At 44.7% G+C, this 23,405-nt stretch overlaps 1 protein-coding gene across 2 annotated transcripts in view; it reads right to left on the bottom strand.

Moving 5' to 3' along the window:
- Window positions 1–23,405, bottom strand: part of PIP4P2 (phosphatidylinositol-4,5-bisphosphate 4-phosphatase 2) — a 92,997-nt gene that overhangs the window by 9,895 nt on the left and 59,697 nt on the right. The window contains exons 7-8 of one of the 2 annotated variants that reach the window (XM_075582873.1): window positions 4,192–4,217; window positions 1,276–1,366 (exon numbers count right to left, since the gene is read on the bottom strand). In XM_075582873.1, coding sequence (XP_075438988.1) covers window positions 1,305–1,366; window positions 4,192–4,217 — 88 coding nt within the window. In that variant the 3' untranslated portion in view covers window positions 1,276–1,304. The remainder of the gene's footprint in view (window positions 1–1,275; window positions 1,367–4,191; window positions 4,218–23,405) is intronic. The other variant, XM_075582869.1, reaches the window with a different exon arrangement.

Genomic DNA, 23,405 nt, shown 5'->3' with positions numbered 1-23,405 from the left:
GTGGGCTGCTGACATGTGAGTGTATTGTGAGAGCTGTGTGCAGTGAGAGTGTCTGACGAGTGCTGGGAGTGTCTGACGAGTGCTGGGAGTGTCTGACGAGTGCTGGGAGTGTCTGACGAGTGCTGGGAGTGTCTGACGAGTGCTGGGAGTGTCTGACGAGTGCTGGGAGTGTCTGACGAGTGCTGGGAGTGTCTGACGAGTGCTGGGAGTGTCTGACGAGTGCTGGGAGTGTCGCGTGCGTGCAGTGGGAGTGTCGCGTGCGTGCAGTGGGAGTGCGTGCGTGCAGTGGGAGTGCGTGCGTGCAGTGGGAGTGCGTGCGTGCAGTGGGAGTGCGTGCGTGCAGTGGGAGTGCGTGCGTGCAGTGGGAGTGCGTGCGTGCAGTGGGAGTGCGTGCGTGCAGTGGGAGTGCGTGCGTGCAGTGGGAGTGCGTGCGTGCAGTGGGAGTGCGTGCGTGCAGTGGGAGTGCGTGCGTGCAGTGGGAGTGCGTGCAGTGGGAGTGCGTGCAGTGGGAGTGCGTGCGTGCAGTGGGAGTGCGTGCGTGCGTGCAGTGGGAGTGCGTGCAGTGTAGAGTGTGTGCTGTGAGCAGTGTGTGTGCTGTGAGCAGTGTGTGTGCTGTGAGCAGTGTGTGTGCTGTGAGCAGTGTGTGTGCTGTGAGCAGTGTGTGTGCTGTGAGCAGTGTGTGTGCTGTGAGCAGTGTGTGTGCAGTGAGCAGTGTGTGCAGTGAGCAGTGTGTGCAGTGAGCAGTGTGTGCAGTGAGCAGTGTGTGCAGTCAGCAGTGTGTGCAGTGATTAGTGTGCCGTGTGTGCAGTGAACAGTGTGTGCAGTGAACAGTGTGTGCAGTGAGCAGTGTGTGCAGTGTGTTTAAAAAACGGGAGCCACGTGAAAACCGCGTTATAACGGGGTTTACCTGTATGTGTACGGAACTTAAAGGCGAAGACCCATCAGGTCCAATGTTAATAATGCGACTGGCAGGATTGCATTTATACAGGAGTTGGAGATAAGAAATGCATTGGTACAAGAGAGAAATACAGTTTATACCATACCCGACAGGTAACTTCAGCAGTTTAAATGTGAAACTAAAATTGGACTGTCGTAATTACAGCCTGCAAACAAGTGCTTGATTACCTGATCTTTTCAATGCCAAACAAAAAGAAAATGTGTCAGCTGAAATCAATTTAAATAGAGGCCCAAGAGAGATTGTTACAAAGTCAGTCACATGCTCTTTGCCCCAAGAGTAATAGCTCTTGCATGCAGGCAAAGCAAAGTATTACTTACCGTTAAACCAACCCCAATAAAGATGCATATCATTCCCATTGTAATGTAAGCACAGCAGCGTCTGCGTGGGAGCGCACTTCCAACAGAGGATCTGAAAAGGAAACGGCAAATTTCAGCTGCGATCTTTGCAATGCTGCTTGTTTTAAGGATCCTATAAACAAACTAAATAGAACCAGCGCCTTACAATCCATATGTATGAATCTTTAAAGTCCAAAAGTGAAGGAAGTATCCAGAACTCTTCTAATCAAGATGGTTGGCGTATACAGGCACTTTGAATCGACCGCAGTGAGGTGTCAGCTTTTCCCAGATACATATCCCCTGAAGTGACGCGCAAGCGCACGAAATGCGTAGGGTCAAAGTTCATAGCTATAACTGACGGAACTGACGTGAGCAGCGCGACAGGCGTGCATCGAACCACCAAGCAGGAAGAGGCTTTCTCCTCAAGGTCCGCCCCCCCAGTGTCGGAGCATCCGTCCTAGGAACGCGAGACAGCGCTGGAGTGCATCCACGGACCCTCCAGTGTCACCGAAGGACAAGCTGACACCTCGCTGCGGTCGATTCAAAGTGCCTGTATACGCCAACCATCTTGATTAGAAGAGTTCTGGACACTTCCTTCACTTTTGGACTTTAAAGATTCATACATATGGACTTGTAATGCGCCGGTTCCATTTTGTTTGTTTATAGTGTCTTTTCTGATTTGTTTCAATCAGTATTGTGCCAGGCAGCCTAGCCCACATAAGGGGTTTATTTTTCCTAAATAGGTTAACATCACATATCACTTTAGTATTAGCGCTTATCTTACACCACCTTTTCCTATCACTAGTTTTAAGGATCAAAACAGTGAGTGCATTTCAGTAGCGTTGCCATTAACAAGTACTTTGGCTGGTAAGGAGATGAGCATTATTTTTTCTTCCAAAAGCGGCGCAAAAAAAAAAGGATCTGAAATATTGTAATGCAAATGGGGGTGCACGTACTAAAATAGTCTCTCTAAATACTGTATATAAAAGTTCTTCTGAATATTCTCCAGTGATTCATGTGTTTTCCTGGGAGATGACTATACAGAATTAGGCAGATCTTTACACAGACCCACACTGTCTGTGTGAAAGTACTCATTATCGTCAATGTGAATCCGGAGATGCAATGACAGTTTGGTTAAATTGGTGACATATTCAGTAATTTCCCCTAACCCGAGGGCTGAACGTGCATAACATTGTGCTAAAACACCATTTACAATATTTTTGATACCACTTAACTTTTATGTTGAATAGATCCACAAATAATTTATGGCAATGTATACAAAGAACTATACTGGATTTTGTTGTTGTATTTTTTTTTTTTTTTTAAGATATTTGAACATGCCTAATTGTAATCCTTAATCCTTAATGTAAATAAAGTTGGAATCAGAAAAGACTAGTCCCACATATGTCTTACACATAAAAAGCAGGTCAAGAAAATACATTTCAGTACATGCATAAAAAATTGATTTTGCACATTTTTGGTCTTATGACTTTTTTGGTCTTTTATCAATGGATCTTCTATCCAAAACAGTCTCTTGATCGCAATGGATATTTTTACGGATAAAGAAGTTGCCCTATAGCATATTAAAACACACAAAAGACCACCTGTGCCTATTAGAGAGTAAAGTTTAGTTACTGCAACAGCAATTCTATTTGACAGATATATAGTAGGGTCATGCAGAGGTAAGAGAGAAGAGGCCACTTAAACACCCATATGCACTAAAGGGAACAAAACTTTAACATGTCTTTACTCACATTTCATTTGAATGGGAGTTAGGGCTTGCACCCTTTAGCACATACAGGCATACCCCGGTTTAAGGACACTCGCAAGTAAGGACATATCGCCCAATAGGCAAACGGCAGCTCGTGCATGCGCCTGTCAGCACGTCCTGAACAGCAATACCGGCTCCCTACCTGTACCGAAGCTGTGCACAAGCGGGGAGACTATAGAGCCTGTTACAAATGCGTTATTTACATCAGTTATGCACATATATAATAATTGCAGTACAGTACATGCATCAATAAGTGGGAAAAAGGTAGTGCTTCACTTTAAGTACATTTTCGCTTTACATACATGTTCTGGACCCATTGCGTACGTTAATGCGGGGTATGCCTGTATGTAGCACCCTTACTACACATGGGCGAAATATATTATGATTTTCATCAATAAATTATGTTCTATAAACACTAAGTAGCTGACTCCTAAGTTTAACATTTTTGTCCACTCCTGTGTTAAGCCTATGCGAATGAGATGTACAACAGCCATTGTTTTGGAATATAATTATCTTCGAGCATACGCATTAGCCTCAGAGAAGATAACCTTAGTTTATGTTTAAGGTAATGTCACATTATGAGCGCAGATTTTCCAACCCTGTGGTTGGCAACATGATACACCTCAAGGGCCGCACATTACACACATACATATATGTGGAACAGGCAGAAGCGTAGGAGCTTCTCCCCGCCCCCTCCAGTCAACTTCTTAATGCCGGCACACTGATGAATAATGTCCAGACTCCTCATCTACACTGGGAACTAGTAATTAGTACAGGACAGGTGCAGGGAAGCATTTATCAGTGCACAGTCATTAGGCAACTGAGGGAGCTACGATCCACACATCCTCTGATCTGGGGAGAGAAGGAAAGCGGGCTGCTAGGGTAGCGCGGTTGGAAGTCGCAGGTCGCCCCTAACTAGCTGATGCCCATCAATGATCTAGCCCCAAGTACCATTATCTGGCGGTTCCTGTGGAGAACAAAGATGGCAGAAACATTCACGTTAAAGGAGCCGTTCCCCCAGCTATTTTTTTAATCTTTTTTTTACTTCAGTGTGAAGCAGGGGCCCTCCGGAGATGTACCGTGTTAATGTCAGGCCCCGGGAACCCCCTGGTTTCCAAGATACTTACCGGAGAAGGTGATGCTGATGGTATCTCTAGGAAAAACAAAATGGTGTTTCAATCTTCAGCATTACGCGGGCCATTAGGAAGCTGCAACAGCTTCCTATTAGCCGGTGTGAAGCATGGATTTAAATACTAGAAAGTAATTGAAAGTACCTTTCCTGGTACGTATTTCAGGAACCTGGGGTTTTCCACAACTGAAACCAGCACGGTTGAGCTCCTGGGATCCCCAACATCCCACCTACAGTGGTGTGAAAAAGACAGTACACCCTCTTTGAATTCTATGGTTTTACATATCAGGACATAACAACAATCATCTGTTCCTAAGCAGGTCTTAAAATTAGGTAAATACAACCTCAGATGAACAACAACACATGACATATTACACCGTGTCATGATTTATTTAACAAAAATAAAGCCAAAATGGAGAAGCCATGTGTGAAAAACTAACTATACCTTATGATTCAATAGCTTGTAGAACCACCTTTAGCAGCAATAACTTGAAGTAATCGTTTTCTGTATAACTTCATCAGTCTCTCACATCGTTGTGGAGGAATTTTGGCCCACTCTTCTTTACAACGTTGCTTCAGCTCATTGAGGTTTGTGGGCATTTGTTTATGCACAGCTCTCTTAAGGTCCAGCCACAGCATTTCAATCGGGTTGAGGTCTGGACTTTGACTGGGCCATTGCAACACCTGGATTCTTTTTTCCCCCAGCCATTCTGTTGTAGATTTGCTGGTGTGCTTGGGATCATTGTCCTGTTGCATGACCCAATTTCGGCCAAGCTTTAGCTGTTGGACAGATGGCCTCACATTTGACTCTAGAATACTATGGTATACAGACGAGTTCATGGTCGACTCAATGACTGCACGGTTCCCAGGTTCTGTGGCTGCAAAACAAGCCCAAATCATCACCCCTCCATCACCGTGTTTGGTTTTCGCTAAACATGGCGCTGTGCATTATGGCCAAACATCTCCATTTTGCTCTCGTCTGTCCAAAGGACATTGCTCCAGAAGTCTTGTGGTTTGTTCAGGTGCAACTTTGCAAACCTAAGCCGTGCTGCCATGTTCTTTTAAGAGAGAAGATGCTTTTCCAACCCTTCCAAACAAACCATACTTGTTCAGTCTTTTTCCAATTGTACCGTCATGAACTTTAACATTTAACATGCTAACTGAGGCCTGTAGAGTCTGAGATGTAACTCTTGTTTTTTTTTGCAATTTCTCTGAGCATTGCACGGTCTGACCTTGGGGTGAATTGGCAAGACGTCCACTCCTGGGAAGATTGGCAACTGTCTTGAATGTTTTCCACTTTTGAATAATCTTTCTCACTGTAGAATGATGGACTTTAAATTGTTTGGAAATGGCCTTGTAACCCTTCCCAGATTGATGGGCAGCAACAATTGCTTCTCTAAGATCATTGCTGATGTCTTTCCTCCTTGGCATTGTGTTAACACACACCTGAATGCTACAGACCAGCAAACAGCTTAAACTTTGGATCTTATAGAGGTGGTCACACTTGCTGATGATCAATCAAGGGCATTTGATTAGCAGCACCTGTCTGCTACTTAGCATCTTAATTCCTATGGAAGCAGTAAGAGTCTACTTAGTTTTTCACACACAGTTTCTCCATTTTGGCTTTATTTTTGTTAAATAAATCATGACAGTGTAATATGTCATGTGTTGTTGTTCTTCTGAGGTTGTATTAACTTAATTTTAAGACTTGCTAAGGAACAGCTAATTCTTATTATGTCCCGATATGTAAAACCATAGAATTCAAATAGGGTGTACTTTCTTTTTCACACAACCGTATGCAATAAAAAGGTGTTTGGGGGGTCTGGGGGGAAGCAATGAATGGTCCTTCAAAGTATGACATGGGAGGCTGCCAGGCGGGTCCCCTCTTCCAGGTACAAGTAGAACAAAAAAGCACAAGCGCACTGCCAGGGAGTCAGGTGGTGTAAAAGTTAAAATCCATTTAATTCAGAACATATCTGATGACAAACATAGCCCCAGGGGGGGCCACAAACAACCTCCTACGCGTTTCGGACGGGTAGGTCCTTTATCAAGGAGTGTGGAACCCATAGTAAAGGGACATCTTATATACCCCCAGTAAATGAGGCTAAATTACAACAGCTGGTATATTTAATTCAAAAAGCCCCCTTGCGCATGCGCGTGACGTCACGGCGGCCGCCACCGTCGCAACTGAAGGAACAGCCTCTCACAGTGCGCCTCCCCCGTGCTCGACCGTCACGCGCATGCACATCTAAGGGAGGATAACCTGCAGACTAGTTCTAAGCCCCGGCTGCAGCGCAACAATAAAAAACTCCGTCGCAACCCTACCGCGCATGCGCGTGACGTCACGCGGGGCGCCACCGTGGCATGAGAGAATCAGCCAGTGTGTACGCCCCCAGGCAGTCACGCATACGCGCCTGTCAGGGAGGTGAATAGGGAGAATGAGTGTGTGAACATCATGCAACCGAGCACTCCTCCATCCCCCCAAGGTACGCCCCTCGCGACATCCCATAGGTTAAGGGTCGCTGTTACCAGCCAATCAGAGATTGGAAAAGGGCAGCTGACACCCCCTCTCCCACTGAATATCGCTCCTGACGGCCCCCGGAAGACAAGAGGATTTGATAATTAGTAAATAATGTAAATGGCTTATATCAACATTTGTAAATAAAAATATATAGCACCTAGTAACAGATACCAGGATACATAGTACCACAGTATAATATACTATACCGCAGGTAACCCCTCTCTCTGATATAACATTCCACAATGAAAATATGTAAAATCACATTAGATGAATCTCCAAACAATATTGAATTACAATAAAAACAAATACATAAATTCCAGCTAGGGCATAGAGGTATCTTTATCAAGCCTATAGATATTTTATTATCATAAGTGAAGAGATAGACTAAAGACATCCTATTGCCCTAGTAATGTATGCATCCTCCCTGGAGTATGTAATAGTGAACCTACAATGATAAAAATTGCGATCATAATACATCTATCAATAATTCATAAGTATACCCAATATGAATAATTCTTAGCCTTCATACAAGTGAGTGACCCTTAAGTGGAAATGACAAATATCATAATAATGATCTAATCAGAGTCAACTTTCCAGCAGGATAATAAAGACATATTTTTTGTGATAAATTTCCTAGTATGTGTTAAAGTATCAACATAGCTCGGAGCTACAGAGGAGGCTATCGTCTTGGCTTTCCGATATACGAATCGTGGACCTTTTTTCACACATTCTTTAAGACTCGTATCTAGTGATAAAATGTTCCAATGTTTGCGAACATTGTTTTGGACTTGTTGACTAGATTTGTTATACTGTGTGATCAAAAGTGGTGTGTCTTTATCCATATGGCCTACATGTTTTTTTCTATCCCTAGTATTCTCTTCCCCAATAGAACTAGTGTGTCTTTGTTTATTCAATAAAGTCTGTCTATCAATCTTAGAGACTTGTTCCATAGTCCTAGACACATCTTTAGCATTATAGCCTCGTTGTTGGAACCGTTGGCTCAATTCCCCAGACTGCCTAGCAAAGCTCTCCTCAGTGGAGCAGGTTCGCCTCAGCCTGAGGAATTGGCCTTTGGGGATACCTTTTATGACCGTATGGGGATGGCAGCTGTCTGCTCTCAGTAGCATATTTTTAGAGTTAGGTTTCCTGAATGTCTCTGTTTGTATTTTTCTATCAATATCAATAAACAATCGAAGGTCCAGATAGTCTATATGGTGTAAATCATATTTGTAAGTGAATTTTAGATCAGTGTTATGATTAATATATTCAAAAAACGCATGCAAAGTGTCTAAGTCCCCTTCCCAAATCATAATGAGGTCATCAATAAACCTCTTATAAAATGTGATGTGTTTCCTAAACTTATTAGTGCTTGTGAATATAAATTGTGACTCCCACCACCCCATAAATAAATTAGCATACACCGGTGTAAAGCTTGTGCCCATTGCAGTGCCTTGACATTGTAAATAAAATTTGTGATCAAATAGAAAATAATTGTGAGTAAAAAATTACTGGCATCTAAAATGAATGCAGTGTGAAAGTGATTACTATCTGGACCTCCTATGAAATGATTGACAGCTGCCACCCCCTGGTCATGTCTAATAACAGAGTATAGTGAAGTAACGTCTAACGTTACCCACCAGGATTGGATTCCCCATTCCACAGATTTCAGTTGTTTAATCAAGTCCCCTGAGTCCAACAAGAAGGAGGGTAAGTTACGCACAAATGGCTGTAAGTATTGGTCAATATACTTGGAAAGACCATCTCCCAAAGATCCAATAGACGAAAATTTTGGTCTCCCCGGAGGGTCGACCAATGTCTTATGGAACTTTGGGAGATGGTAAAAAACCGGGATAGTAGGATGAGGATTCCAAAGGAAAGTTCTTTCAGTTTTATTCAACCCTTGAGTGATTTCACCCATCTCTATCAGTTCTTTATACACTTTAAGGAACCCCTCTGTGGGGTCACCCGAGTAAGTAGTGACATCCCCAAGTTGCCGAAAGGCTTCCTTGAGGTAGGCAGCCCTACTCTGCACCACCACCGCTCCCCCCTTATCCGCATGTTTAATTACAATCATAGAATTTTTTTGTAAAGATAACAATGCCTGTTTTTCTTCTCTGTTTAAATTATGTTTGGCTACATAAGAACCTGAAAAGCCATCTGCCAAGATACGCAAATCCCTTATTACCAGATTCTCAAAGGTAGTTAGGAACGGGCTTTTGGCAAATTGGGGATAAAAGTGTGAGCCCCTTTTGAGGCTGGACTTCCATGAACTGAATTCTGGGACCAATGTCCATTCCAGATTAACATTTTCTCCTAACAATTCCCCAAGATCCAATAGGTCCTGATAGTCACATGCCCCCTAAAGGCTAACACTGATGACCCAGTTGCCTCCCCTACTCTAAATGTGTCTTCATTAGACTCCAAATAATCTGGTCCCTCAGTAGATATGGGTTGATTCTCTGCACTATTCATAATTCCGCCCCCTTCCTCCATCATTGACACCAAAGCACGTTTCTGAAAAAAAGATTTCAGGGTTAGTTTCCGTACAAATTTATGAATATCTAAGGCTGCATTGAAAAGATCAAAATCCATTGTTGGTGCATATCCTTCCCCCACCCTGTATCCACATGTAATGTACGAATAAAGACAGGAAACGGGAACTGGAGGTAAAATGGTCGCAGCAATTTATTTATACAGAAACCTAAGAGAGGTAAATGCCACTCCCTGCCAGAGAGCTCCTATGAGAGGAGGGGGAGGGAACAGTCAGCAGTCCCTCAAACCGCGAACCTCGTGTCCCCTACGCGAGCGGGCTCTCGAGGTCATGGATAACTGACCTTGCCCACTCATACTCCCCCCAGGTTCAAACAGCCCAGCTCCCAGTCTGGCAAGAACAAGCACCTACACCCCAAGTGCCTCCGCGACAAAGGCAAACTGGTCAACAACCCCTCCTGTTCGGAACCTCGTTCCTTTCTTTTTCAGTATTTCATACTGCAACAGAACAAAGAGACATTAACACCACATCCAATAAGTATGTTCACCTTACCGGGATTACAATAGCACTGCTAAACATTTCGCTGCCGGTTGTCACATGACTGCCCTGCAATACATAAGGGGATGGGTGGGTGGGACTCGTCTGGCGGGCAGCAAAGAGGCTGCGCTGCCCGCCAGCCTGGCCTTATATAAGCCCTCCGGAAACTCCTCCCACTGGGTGGGGGAAGGAGGTGTGGGGTCCGGCCAGCAAGGGGAATGCCAGCCCCACCCGCCCCGGTTATGAGGCCCCTTCACCTATGGCTAGGGGGCCGCCTGACCAGGGAGGCTGCCAGACGGTTCCCCTCTTCCCCCTGCCCTGTACCCACACGTAACGTACGAATAAAGACAGGAAACGGGAACTGGAGGTAAAATGGCCGCGGCTATTTATTTATACAGAAACCTAAGAAGGGTAAATGTCACTCTCTGCCAGAGTGCTCCTTTAACAGGAGGGGGAGGGAAAGGTCAGCCGACCCTCAAACCGCTAACCTCGTGTCCCCTACACGAGCGGGCTCTCGAGGTCATGGATAACTGACCTTGCCCACTCGTACTCCCCCCGGGCTCAAACAGCCCAGCTCCCAGTCTGGCAAGAAGAAGCTACCTATCTTCAACCCAAGAGCAGCCACCGATGGGCCTTTTTAACCCCCCTTAAACTAGGCCCGTACCGCCAACCACGCAAAAACCCTCTCCAAACACTCCTGCAAACTGTTGTTAAACAGGTCTATTCCGATATCCGACATGTGGACCCTCATCTGCCTGAGTAACATCCCCCCCCCGCCCGAGTTAGAATCAAAATCCGAATGCCCAATTTCCAAACCCCTGCACTGCGCCACGATCTTGCCTACTGCCCTATTCACCTTCTTCCTAGCGCTGCGTCAGTCCTGTCTGAAGATAATGTCCGACCATATAACCTGTACCGCCGGCCAATGAGCAAAGAACTGCGCCAAATCTTTCTTAATGGACTATTAGGTCAACCGACCACACCGCCGCCACGTTGGTGGATCTGCAGCGTCCCCCTATCCCTGCCCAGTACCAAAAGCCGCGGGAGCAGCTGGCACCACCGCACCCCCCCCCACACCAGAACACCCTCGCCTGATCGACGCGCAACCTGAGGTTTGGTCCACAAGGCCGCCAAGCCGTACGCCTCTCCATCCAGTGTATCAGGCAGTCGCCGATGATCCACACGTTTGCTGCTGCCTCTGTGGTTAAGGGGAAAAAAAAAAATCATACCAGCGCAACCCGACCCTCAACTAATGCGGGCCTGACATAGGACTGGTACTTGTTCGACTCCCAGTGCCCGATCTTCTGGATCACCTCCCCCACCAGCGCTGCCTCCGTAGCGGCCCTAATCCTGAACGAGTGGGTCCTGAATTGTGCTGCTTCCAACCCCAAACGCTCCAGGCATATCCGGAACACCCGCAAGAACTGGCACCTACTGTAGATGTATGTATGTATTATTTGTTATTTATATGATATGTATTACTACTGTGAAGCGCTATGTACATTTATGGCGCTATATAAATAAATGGACAAAAGATAGTATCCGTGGGCGCCTATATTAACAACTACTATGAAAAGGATATATGAAAATCAAGCCTGTTGGCTGAAGGAACGTGGCTCCTCACGGTGTGCTCTATTAGGAGGGAGAAAGACCACATTGGGTCTATATCCAGTGGATATAGACCCAATGTGGTCTTTCTCCCTCCTAATAGAGCACACCGTGAGGAGCCACGTTCCTTCAGCCAACAGGCTTGGTTTTCATATATCCTTTTCATAGTAGTTGTTAATATAGGCGCCCACGGATACTATCTTTTGTCCATACCTTAGTTCTGACCAGGGGGTCAGTTTTTTGTATCCTGGGCAGCCCCTTATGTATGATTGATCATCTGAACATAGGGTATTATATACTACGTTATACCTTTGTGGTTAGCGCTACCTGTATTGTTGTTTTTATAGCTATATAAATAAAGACATATTTATATATATTGATATATATATATATTTATATATATAGATATATATATATATATCAATATATATAAATATGTCTTATATATATACAGTGTTCGACAAACCTATACATTTGCTCGCCCCGGGCGAGTGGATTTAACCCCCGGGCGAGTAAATATTGGCCCAAGCAGCACACGTTTGGTACTAGGTGGCGAGTAGATTTTTTTGTGTGGCGAGTAGATTTTTTGGTGATTTGTCAACCACTGTATATATATATATTGTATGTCTTTATTTATATAGCGCCATAAATGTACATAGCGCTTCACAGTAGTAATACATATTATATAAATAACAAATAATATAAATAACAGGTCATGGGAATAAGTGCTTCAGACATAAAAGTAACAATAAGGAAGAGGAGTTCCTGCTCCGAGGAGCTTACAATCTAATTGGTAGGTAGGGAGAACATACAGAGACAGTAGGAGGGAATTCTAGTAAGTGCGTCTGCAGGGGGCCAAGCTTTATGTATCATGTGTCCAGGATTATCCAGTGCTATTCATATGCTTCATTAAACAGATGTGTCTTAAGGTGGGTCTTAAAGGTGGATAGAAAGGGTGCTAGTCGGGTATTGAGGGGAAGGGCAATCCAGAGGTGGGGGGCAGAAAGTGAGAAAGGTTTAAGGCGGGAGAGAGCTTTAATGAAACAATACAGACCGGCGCCGATTAGTCCAAAGCTGGAATCAAATGTCCAACAATGAAGTCTCAAATTAGCAGAATGCTGTAGAAGTGTCCTTCCTGCTTGACTTCAATAGGTGGACTCCGTCAACATAATGCAGAGAGGGAAAATAAACAAAAGGAACATATCATAGTGTAATATGTAAATACCAAACAAGCAGGACCAACAAGACAAGACAAACACTACATATAACAAGCAGGGCTGACTATAACTAAAAAGAAACATTTATTAATCACAATAACAATAACGTGGCAGGCGTGGGATCCGGTGGGTAAAACCGGAATCCTACTTACAGAACTGCCACAGATCGATCACGAGCAGGGGTTTAAAGTTGATTTGTGTCCGGCTGCAGCTCCGTTCAAACTTCTGACATCCAGGGCTCTCCTCCGCTCCGTAACCGGAAGTGCGTCACACAAAACGACTCGTTGGCTCTCCTGGAACTGTCCGTCAAGCTGCCTCCGGAAGCACACTCACAGAGGGCGGGATGGCTCGACAAATTCCCTCTCAATGAACTGAACAGCTACTGCAAGTCCTCTGCCACGCTCAACATGTACTAACAAATCGGCCCAACGCGTTTCGTGCGCATGCGCACTTCTTCAGGGGCTTTGGGATAATGGACATGAATTACTTATATACTGGCAAAGCGATTTCTATTGGATAATCTAAAACAAGTGTATAATTGGTTTAAGCTACTGTCAGTCATGCCCATATGAACAATCAGCCTCACTAATACTTACAAAACAAACAGAGACAACAAATCTAATACACAATACAAATCATAAAAAATACATAAAAAGTGCAATTAAAGATGTTAGCTGCTCAGGTGTATGATTATACATAATATAAACCACCACAATGACTAACAAATCGTAAACTAGACACAACGTAAACATCCATCTGATAATATCACATATTACAATAAAATTACATAAATATAGATATATATATATAATTAAAAAATATAAAAAATAAATATATAGATAATTTAATTATTTTAAAACAATTATTTAAAAAAAGCTCCTAGGTCAAAATCAATGTTTAAGCCATTTGGAGAGAGGGTTTTCAGCTCATAGATCCAATATGACTCTCGCCTACTGATCTGATTGAGCTGATCGCCCCCCCTCCAATTGGCCCGTATTGTTTCGATGGCCTGGCATTTCAACCCAACCGGATTTTTATTATGGTGAGTTAAAAAATGGTGTGAAACACTATGTTTAATGAGACCTCTCTTTATATTATATATATGCTCATACACTCTCCTCTGATAGCACCTTCCTGTACGGCCCACATACTGAAGGCCGCAGGGGCACTGGAGTAGATAGATCACAAATGAAGTATGACAATTAATATGAGACTTGATGGTATATATTTTAGAAGTTACATTGGATCTAAATGTTTTGGTGTTATCACTATATGAACATGCAGTGCACCTGGTACATTTAAAGAAACCCTTAATTGCATTTGTTGACACAGACTCACCATAGTCCAAAGGACAACTAGGTGCCAACCGTGATTTTAAATTAGATGCTTTAGTAAAAATGATTTTGGGTTTTGCTGGAAGACATTGTGCCAACGTGTTATCACACGAGAATGGGCCAATGTTTGTTTATGATATGCCGAATTTTTGGGGCCATTTCGTTATACTGTGTTACAAAGGCCAAACTACCGTTAAATTCATTACCCCTTACTGGTTTTTTATATTCTAAGAGACTACTTCTATTTATCAGATCTACCTGCTGAGAAGCATCTGATAGTAGTTTCTCTGAGTACTTTCTAGCCTTAAATTTATTTTTTAGCTCATTTGCCTGTATGGCATACTCCTCCGGATTGGAGCAGTTGCGCTTCAGGCGTGTAATTTGTCCCTTTGGAATGTTTCGAATCCAACTTGGATCATGTTGACTGTCTGCTCGTAAATAATTATTTGCCTGTACAGATTTAAAATAGGTCTTCGTCTGAATTGTATTATTTACAGCTGAGATCTTAAGGTCCAGGAATTCTATGTGATCTTTATTGTGGTTGAACGTAAATGAAAGATCCCTATCATTATTATTTAAGTAGACAAAAAATCATTCTAACTGTTCTACACTACCAGACCATACAAAAATCACGTCATCTATGAAACGGCGCCAGAGCACCAGGTATGCCCCAAGAGGACAGTTGTTCCAAATAAAATCCTCTTCCCAACTATCCATAAAGATGTTGGCATAACTTGGGGCAAACCTAGTGCCCATCGCCGTTCCACACACCTGTAAATAAAATTGCGAATTAAACTGAAAATAATTATGTGTTAAAATAAAACGTATGCTGTCTAACAAAAATGATTTACGTACTGTTGAAATGGCAGTATCTGATTCCAACATGCGTGATACTGCATGGCAACCCTTAAGATGGTTGATCGTAGTGTATAAAGATGTAACATCTGCGGTCACCCATGTGTACTCAGACTGCCATTCCAAATCCCTCAACAGCTGCAGGACATGCGTAGTATCACGTAAATAAGATGTAGCCCGACACACCAGAGGTTGTAAATGGTGGTCAATGAACTGAGATAAATTGGACGTGAGTGATGATATGCCCGAAATAATAGGTCGGCCTGGGGTAAAATTAATATCTTTGTGTATTTTAGGGATAAAATAAAAAAATCGGTGTTCGTGAAAAAGGTGATTGTAAAAACTCTGACTCATCCACTGTAATTGCGCCATCCTCGATGCCCTTAGCAGCATTTTATATTCTGTTTCGTATCGGCTCAGAGGGTCATTTGCAAGGGGGAGGTAAGTGGTGGTGTCCCCAAGTAGTCTCATAGATTCTTGTATGTAATACTGAGTATCCATCACCACTATACACCCCCCTTTGTCAGCAGGTTTTATAACAATAGCTTTGTTATCTTCCAGTTGGCGCAATGCCACTTTCTCTTGGGGATCTAGATTATCTCTTTGAATGTTATAAGATCTACTGTTATTCTCCAAATCCTTTGTCTCTATGTCTACAAATGCATTAACCAAATGGCCCTGTGCAAATTTCGGGTAAAAAGTAGATCGTGATTTAAAAATCCTTTCCGGTTTTGAAGAGCTGGGTTCGGAATCACTTGTTTGTGAAACTATTTGTGTTGCAATTGGGTCTTTTAAAAAATATTTTTTTAATGCTAGTTTACGTGCAAACTTGTGTACTGTACGTCAATGTGGAGGTTGAAGCTATTGGGCCCGCAGATTGGTGCAAATGTAAGGCCTTTGCCCAACACCCTCCTTTCAACACTGGTGAGTGGGTGTTTACTGATGTTAAAAATGTTTTTGATTAGACAACCATCTTTCAATTTATGTCTATTAACACCTCCCCTGCTTCCTCTGGTGCACTTTTTCTTTTTTTGTAATTTGAAGGAGGCTGGGGCTCTATGTGTGTTTTTATCTCTACCTGTGGAAATATGTGTTCCCTTTCCTTTCTCCACTCTAAAAAAGAAAAGCTTGTTTTTGCTCCCTGAGTTGGAAGTGGAGTAAAGGAGACACTATCAGGCTCACTTTCTGATTCAATTTCCGATAGTACATGATACTTATTGTTGGCCAAAACTGTCTCATGTTTGGCCGCCAATTGTGCATCATAAATTTCTTTGGCCTGTTTCTGTTTTAAATACTGATTAGTGTCATGTTGGGGTAACACCCTCTGCGGTTGTGGAATTAGAATAGGAATTGGTAAAAGAGGTAAATGATGAGGTTTCTTTGACCTATTATTATCTCTAGTTTTATAAGAGGGGATTGGATTACTTTTCTCTGTCCTAATCCGTTTAGTTCCCAAATGTTGATTACTGCTTTTTGGGTTTGGGTCTGCATTTGGAACCTGATCAACTTTACTTTTTTTGTTCCAGGTTCTTTGGCGACCAGTATCGTAGTCGGTTTTGTCCCTAAAAAATTTACTCTGGTTAGTACCTACTATTTCTAATTCGAATTGATCTAACCTTTTTTTTACTATTGGTTCAAGTTCTTGTAATTCTTTATTGTTTAAAAAAGGGTCGAGTTGAGTTTTCAAATCTCCAATATCCTCATCTAATTGTACTATTGTTTTTTTGCGTTGATGAATTAATAATTTCATTAGTGCAAAAGAACAATTATCTAAAATATCATTCCATTCCTGCATGAATGGTGTATTTCGGGTGTCCACTGTAGGAACCTTTTGGACTCTCGAGTCCTCTTGGAATGCGATGGTTCTCCAGGTATTTACTTAAAGTGGTGACCTCCCACCACTGTTTACTCTATGGAATTAGAGACCTCTCTAATTGGACCATAATTGGATGAAAATCAGCCACCTTGGGCTCTACTCTAAGTACTGAGTGGGGTTCTTGAAATATAAGATCCACATCGATATTTCGACGTGTTCTAGAAAGAAATAAAGTGCTCATAGTGATGAGTTTAAATGTGCTTAAAGCTGCTACACCTACGCTGGTAAACAAAGACAAGAAAAAATGGGTGTATATAGCGCTAAAAATGTGTACAATGACCATAAAGGTGATGTGATGTGATAATGCACAAATAATATAAATATAAATAATAGGCTGCCAGGTAACACCAACTCCAAGACGCAGTTGGAAAACAAGACAATAATGAAACAATACAGACCGGCGCCGATTAGTCCAAAGCTGGAATCAAATGTCCAACAATGATAGAGTCTCAAATTAGCAGAATGCTGTAGAAGTGTCCTTCCAGCTGGACTTCAATAGGTGGACTCCGTCAACATAATGCAGAGAGGGAAAATAAACAAAAGGAACATATCAGTGTAATATGTAAATACCAAACAAGCAGGACCAACAAGACAAGACAAACACTACATATAACAAGCAAGGCTGACTATAACTAAAAGGATACATTTATTAATCACAATAACAATAACGTGGCAGGCGTGGGATCCGGTGGGTAAAACCGGAATCCTACTTACAGAACTGCCACAGATCGATCACGAGCAGGGGTTTAAAGTTGATTTGTGTCCGGCTGCAGCTCCGTTCAAACTTCTGACATCCAGGGCTCTCCTCCGCTCCGTAACCGGAAGTGCGTCACACCAAACGAAACGCGTTGGGCCGATTTGTTAGTACATGTTGAGCGTGGCAGAGGACTTGCAGTAGCTGTTCAGTTCATTGAGAGGGAATTTGGCGAGCCATCCCGCCCTCTGTGAGTGTGCTTCCGGAGGCAGCTTGACGGACAGTTCCAGGAGAGCCAACGAGTCGTTTGGTGTGACGCACTTCCGGTTACGGAGCGGAGGAGAGCCCTGGATGTCAGAAGTTTGAACGGAGCTGCAGCCGGACACAAATCAACTTTAAACCCCTGCTCGTGATCTGTGGCAGTTCTGTAAGTAGGATTCCGGTTTTACCCACCGGATCCCACGCCTGCCACGTTATTGTTATTGTGATTAATAAATTTATCCTTTTAGTTATAGTCAGCCTTGCTTGTTATATGTAGTGTTTGTCTTGTCTTGTTGGTCCTGCTTGTTTGGTATTTACATATTACACTGATATATGTTCCTTTTGTTTATTTTCCCTCTCTGCATTATGTTGACGGAGTCCACCTATTGAAGTCAAGCAGGAAGGACACTTCTACAGCATTCTGCTAATTTGAGACTTCATTGTTGGACATTTGATTCCAGCTTTGGACTAATCGGCACCGGTCTGTATTGTTTCATTATTGTCTTGTTTTCCAACTGCGTCTTGGAGTTGGTGTTACCTGGCAGCCTACTATTTATATTTATATTATTTGTGCATTATCACATCACATCACCTTTATAGTCACTGTACACATTTTTAGCGCTATATACACCCATTTTTTTCTTGTCCTTGGGAGAGAGCTTTAGATACAAAGGGGGTAGAAAGAAGACATCCTTGAGAAGAACGCAAGAGTCGGGATGGTGCATAGCGAGAAATTAGGGCTGAGATGTAAGGAGGGGCAGAAGAATGTAAAGCTTTAAAAGTGAGGAGGAGAATTGAGTGTGAGATACGGGATTTGATCGGAAGCCAGGAGAGGGATTTCAGGAGGGGAGATGCGGAGACAGATTTAGGAAAGAGTAGACCGATTCTGGCAGCAGCGTTTAGGATAGATTGTAGGGGAGACAGGTGAGATTCAGGAAGGCTGGACAGCAGGAGGTTACAGTAATCGAGACGTGAGAGAATGAGGGCCTGAGTCAGAGTTTTAGCTGTTGAGTAACAGAGGAAAGGGCGTATATTTGTGATATTGCGGAGGAAAAAGCGACAAGTTTTAGAAACGTTTTGAATGTGAGAGGAGAATGAGAGGAATCGAGTGTGACCCCTAGGCAGCGTGCTTGGGCTACTGGGTGAATGATCGTATTTCCAATAGTAATGTGGAAGGAGGTAGTAGGGCCAGGTTTGGGAGGAAGTATAAGGAGCTCTGTTTTTGCCATGTTAAGTTTCAGTCGGCGGATGGCCATCCAGGATATTCCAGAGAGGCATTCAGAAACTTTGGTCTGTATAGCAGGTGTAAGGTCGGGTTGAAAGGTAAATTTGTGTGTCGTCAGCATAGAGGTGATATTTAAATTATTAGGTCACCTAGAGATAGTGTGTAAAGAGAAAAGAGAAGGGGTCCCAGGACAGAGCCCTGGGGTACCCACACAGAGATCAATAGAGGAGGAGGAGGTGTTAGCAAAAGAGACACTGAAAGTACGATGGGAGAGGTAAGAGGAGATCCAGGATAGAGCTTTATTCCGAATACCAAGAGTATGGAGAATGTGAAGGAGAAGAGGGTGATCCACGGTGTCGAATGCTGCAGAGAGGTCAAGTAATATGAGCAGAGTGTAATGACCTGTGTCTTTGGCAGCATGGAGGTCGTCAGTTATTTTAGTGAGGGCTGTTTCAGTAGAGTGAGCAGTGTGGAAGCCAGATTGTAGAGGGTCTAGAAGAGAATAGGTGTTGAGAAAGTGTAGCAAACGAGAGAATACAAGACGTTCAAGGAGTTTGGAGGCAAAAGGCAGGAGGGAGACAGGTTGATAGTTAGAAGGACAGGTAGAGTCAAGCTTGCTGTTTTTGAGTAATGGTATAATGGTTGCATGCTTGAAGGAGGATGGAAAGGTACCAGAGTAGAGGGAAGAGTTAAAGATCTGTGTGAGCATAGGGATTATAGAAGGAGCAAGATGTTTTAGGAGATGGGAGGGAATGGGATCAAGAGGGCAAGTGGTAGAGGGAGAAGAGGAGATCAGCAGTGATACATCCTCCTCCGAGATAGCAGAAAAAGAGTCAAGAAAGACAGGAGGAGAGTTGGGAAGCAGTGTGGGATGGGAGGAGGCAACAGATGGGATGTTTTGACGTATGGATTCCACCTTTTCCTTAAAAAAGTCAGCAAAGACCTGAGATGAGATGGAGGAAGAAGAGGAGGCAGCCGAGGGTGGTCTGAGTAGAGAGTCAAAGACAGAAAAGAGTCGGCGTGGGTTAGACTTGTGTGTGTTGATTAGTGATGAAAAGTAGGTTTGTTTAGCCTGAGAGAGGACAGAGTTGAAACAGGACAGCATAAATTTGTAGTGAATGAAGTCTGCGGGCGTATGAGATTTCCTCCAGAGGCGTTCAGAGGAACGAGTGGAGGAAAGCAGCATGCGTGTGTGGGAGTTTAGCCAGGGTCTGGGGTTAGAAGGGCGAGGACAGCAGAGATAAAGCGGGGCATGAAGATCAAGAGAGGAAGATAAGGCAGAGTTGTAGTTCCTGACCAGGTTGTCAGGGTCTGAAGCAGAACAGAGAGGAGAGGGAGGAGCGTAAAGTGGAATCAAGAGCTGGTAGGTTAATAGAGTGCAGGTTTCTGCAAAAAAGAGGGCGAGATGGAGAGAAGCGAGAGAGAGAAAATGAGATGAGGTGATGGTCAGAGAGAGGAAAAGGGGAAATGGAGAAATCGGAGAGAGAGAAGTTTTTAGTGAAAACCAGGTCTAGGTAGTATCCATCCTTGTGGGTGCTGGCTTCAGTCCACTATTGAAGGCTAAAAGAAGAGGTTAGAGAGAGAAAGCGGGAAGCCCAAGGGAGAGAGGGGTCATCAATGTGGCAGTTGAAGTCCCCAAGTAGAAGAACAGGGGAGTCTGAGGAGAGAAAGAAAGAGAGCCAGGATCCAAAGTGAGAGAGAAAGGCAGAAGGGGGATGAGTAGAGGAAGGTGGGCGATGGATGACAAACAAGAGAGCATGAAGCTGGGCAACAGATTCACAACTGGCGGGCAGCGTGAACCAAAGTAATTCACTGCTTCGACCACCCACATTATGTCAGTCCAGAATACCACTTCCCTGTTTGGAAACAATTGTCCCCAAAGCCGTACCGCGACCAGCAGCGGAAAAAGCCCAATGAACGTCAAGTTCCTGATGAGCTCACACGTGCCAGCTCACGGGCCAGCACTCCGCGCACCATGCACCATTGAAGTATGCCCCAAAACCCACTGACCCTGCCACGTCCGTGAACAGCTGCAGTTCGGCATTCCGCAATGTACGCCTGCGCCATAAGGTCCGACCTTTGGACTTCCCTAGGAAGTCCAGCCAGACCTCGAAGTCCTTGCGTATTTCGGCAGTGACCTTGATGAAGTTACTAGGATGCCTGACCTCTGCTGTGGTCGCCGCTAGGCATCCGGAAAAAAACCTTCGTGCCGCGAACACAAGGTGGCCCAATAATGATCGGCATTGACACAGCGAGCCTTTCCTCAGGCCCATGAACTCCCGTAGGAGCTCCACTAGCGCCACCAGTTTGTCTGGAGGGACCCTGTACTCCATCCTCGCTGAAAAAATCTCAATCCCAAAAAAGCCAATAACCGTTGTAGGCCTCACCGTTTTCTCTTACGCCAGCGGGACCCCAAACTCGCTAGCCATGGCCAAAAACTCAAAGCCACCTTGCGCACAGCTCAGAACCCGCCGGACCTATGAACAAGAAATAGTCCATGAAAAGCAATGTACCATGCGGCTTGCAACGCACCACCCATTCGAGGAACGTGCTAAAAGTTTCCAAGTAGAAACATGATAGAGCGCAGCCCATGAGCAAGCACAAGTCGACGAAGTACTGACTGTCCAGCATGCAACCTAACAAATGAAAACAAAATCGGGGTGCACTGGCAGCAATCGGAAAGCAAACTTGATGTTGGCCTTTGCCAGCAATGCCCCCTACCAACTGGTGCGTTACACCGCTAAGCCCCGTCCTTCGGGGCGGCGGCCTGAGCGCCCGACGCCTGCGACGCTGCAGGGATGCCACGACCTTGTCCGCCACCACGCACTGGCCTGTTCATAAACAACGCCATCAGCAGCCGGTCTAACTACCCCTTGTTATGGTTCACCGCCTCTGCTTGAAGCAGACTAAACTGCTCGGCTAACGACACCATCGCTGCTGTGGGAAGAAGCTTTCTGACCAACGCATGCACAAGCTCCCTGAACTGCGTGTGCACCAATCTAAATACACTGCGATGCGCATTTGCAATGGAAAGACTGGTCTAAATACAGCGCTAGCTAGTGCAACAATGCGGGCCACCCCAGCAGCCACGAATCCAAACGAGGGGAAAAAAAAGAGATCACAGCTGAAATAGATAAGACATGCAACAGTTATCATCAGAGTGCTGCCCACCTTCTCGCTTGGAGAACACACGTTAGCAGTTCTGCTCAGGCCTTCGCCAGCTACCTGCACGAAGACCCAAGCACACCCTTGACCCGGCCTCCCAGGCCGCCATCCTGACCAAAAGGATAGACGTAACAGATGCAGTAAAGCAGGTTTGCCAGTCCGCACTGGCACTGCCCCCACCCATTCACCACCAAAAGGGGTGGGAAGTCACCTTCTACTATATTATGGAATAATGAGATTTATAATATATTATGACTTTATTGGTTGATTCCATATTCTTTGAGGGATGTGTACATTAGTATCTGAATTCCTTTGCCTCCCCCCTCTGTATCTGCACCAGGATTAGAAACCTGGAACTCACCTGTGAGTTGCTACACTATCCCAAGAGCCACCAGCACCTCACACAATGTGCTTCTGTGCTGTGTAACACTGCTCTCACAGCAACACTACACCTCCCAGCCAATTGAAACCGCTTAGCCAGAACATTAGCACAATAAACAAAATCTACTATTAAAACAGCTTAAATATCAAAATGGTTCAACATTAACAGAACTCCTGTAGAACTATCAGCATAAGTTTCTGTACACATTGCCCCTATAGAGCAATGCACACCTTTATTCATAATTATAACCACAGTAACATTTGCTTATCCAATACCTGTGCAGGCTAATGATGTAGTGTTAACAAGGAAAACATAATCCCCTTTCCTTGAGCCGCCAGCCAGACGCAAAACAGCCATGCCAACCCAGGGCAACATGGGCCAGAGGGGGTGCGCCCAGAGCCGCCAGCCAGCCCCACTATCCCACCTCGGGCACTTGGGAACACAGGACGGAGGGGAAGCCTGTGGTGGGCCCGCGCACGCAAAACCCTGCTCCCCCGCGCCAGCCTCCCGTCCTGGGCAGCAGCCGGGGGTAGCGGGAGGAGAGAGACCCAAATGCTGCTAACGCGAAGCCAAGTGCACACCATGGGCCTGGGGAGGCCGCCAGGAGAAGACGTCTGCTACCATAAACAATGTACCGTCCCACACCGACCCCCCTGCACCCGCCTCTCATCCCGGGCAACCGCCATGGAGACCGGGGGAGGACACCCGACCTCCAGACCTCGCTACCCCCTGAGCCCACCACCCACCCCGGGCAGCTGCCGCAGGGACCGGGGGCAGGGGGGACGTGGTCATAGAGGCAGGCCAACCATACCTAGGTCTGTAGCGTAGGTCAGGTCAACTAGTCTGGCAGACAGCAAAGAGGCAGCGCTGCCTGCCAGCCTGGCCTTATATAGGCCCTCCAGAAACTCCTCACCAGGGGAATGCCAGCCCCTCCGCCAATGGCTAGGGGGCCGCCTGATAACACACATACATCACTATACACATACACACACACACATCACTATACACCTACACACACACATCACTATACACATACACACATCACT

The sequence above is a fragment of the Ascaphus truei genome, chromosome 2, assembly GCF_040206685.1.
Source record: "Ascaphus truei isolate aAscTru1 chromosome 2, aAscTru1.hap1, whole genome shotgun sequence".
In the NCBI taxonomy this organism is placed as follows: Eukaryota; Metazoa; Chordata; class Amphibia; order Anura; family Ascaphidae; genus Ascaphus; species Ascaphus truei.
This window is presented reverse-complemented; position numbering and strand designations above follow the sequence as displayed.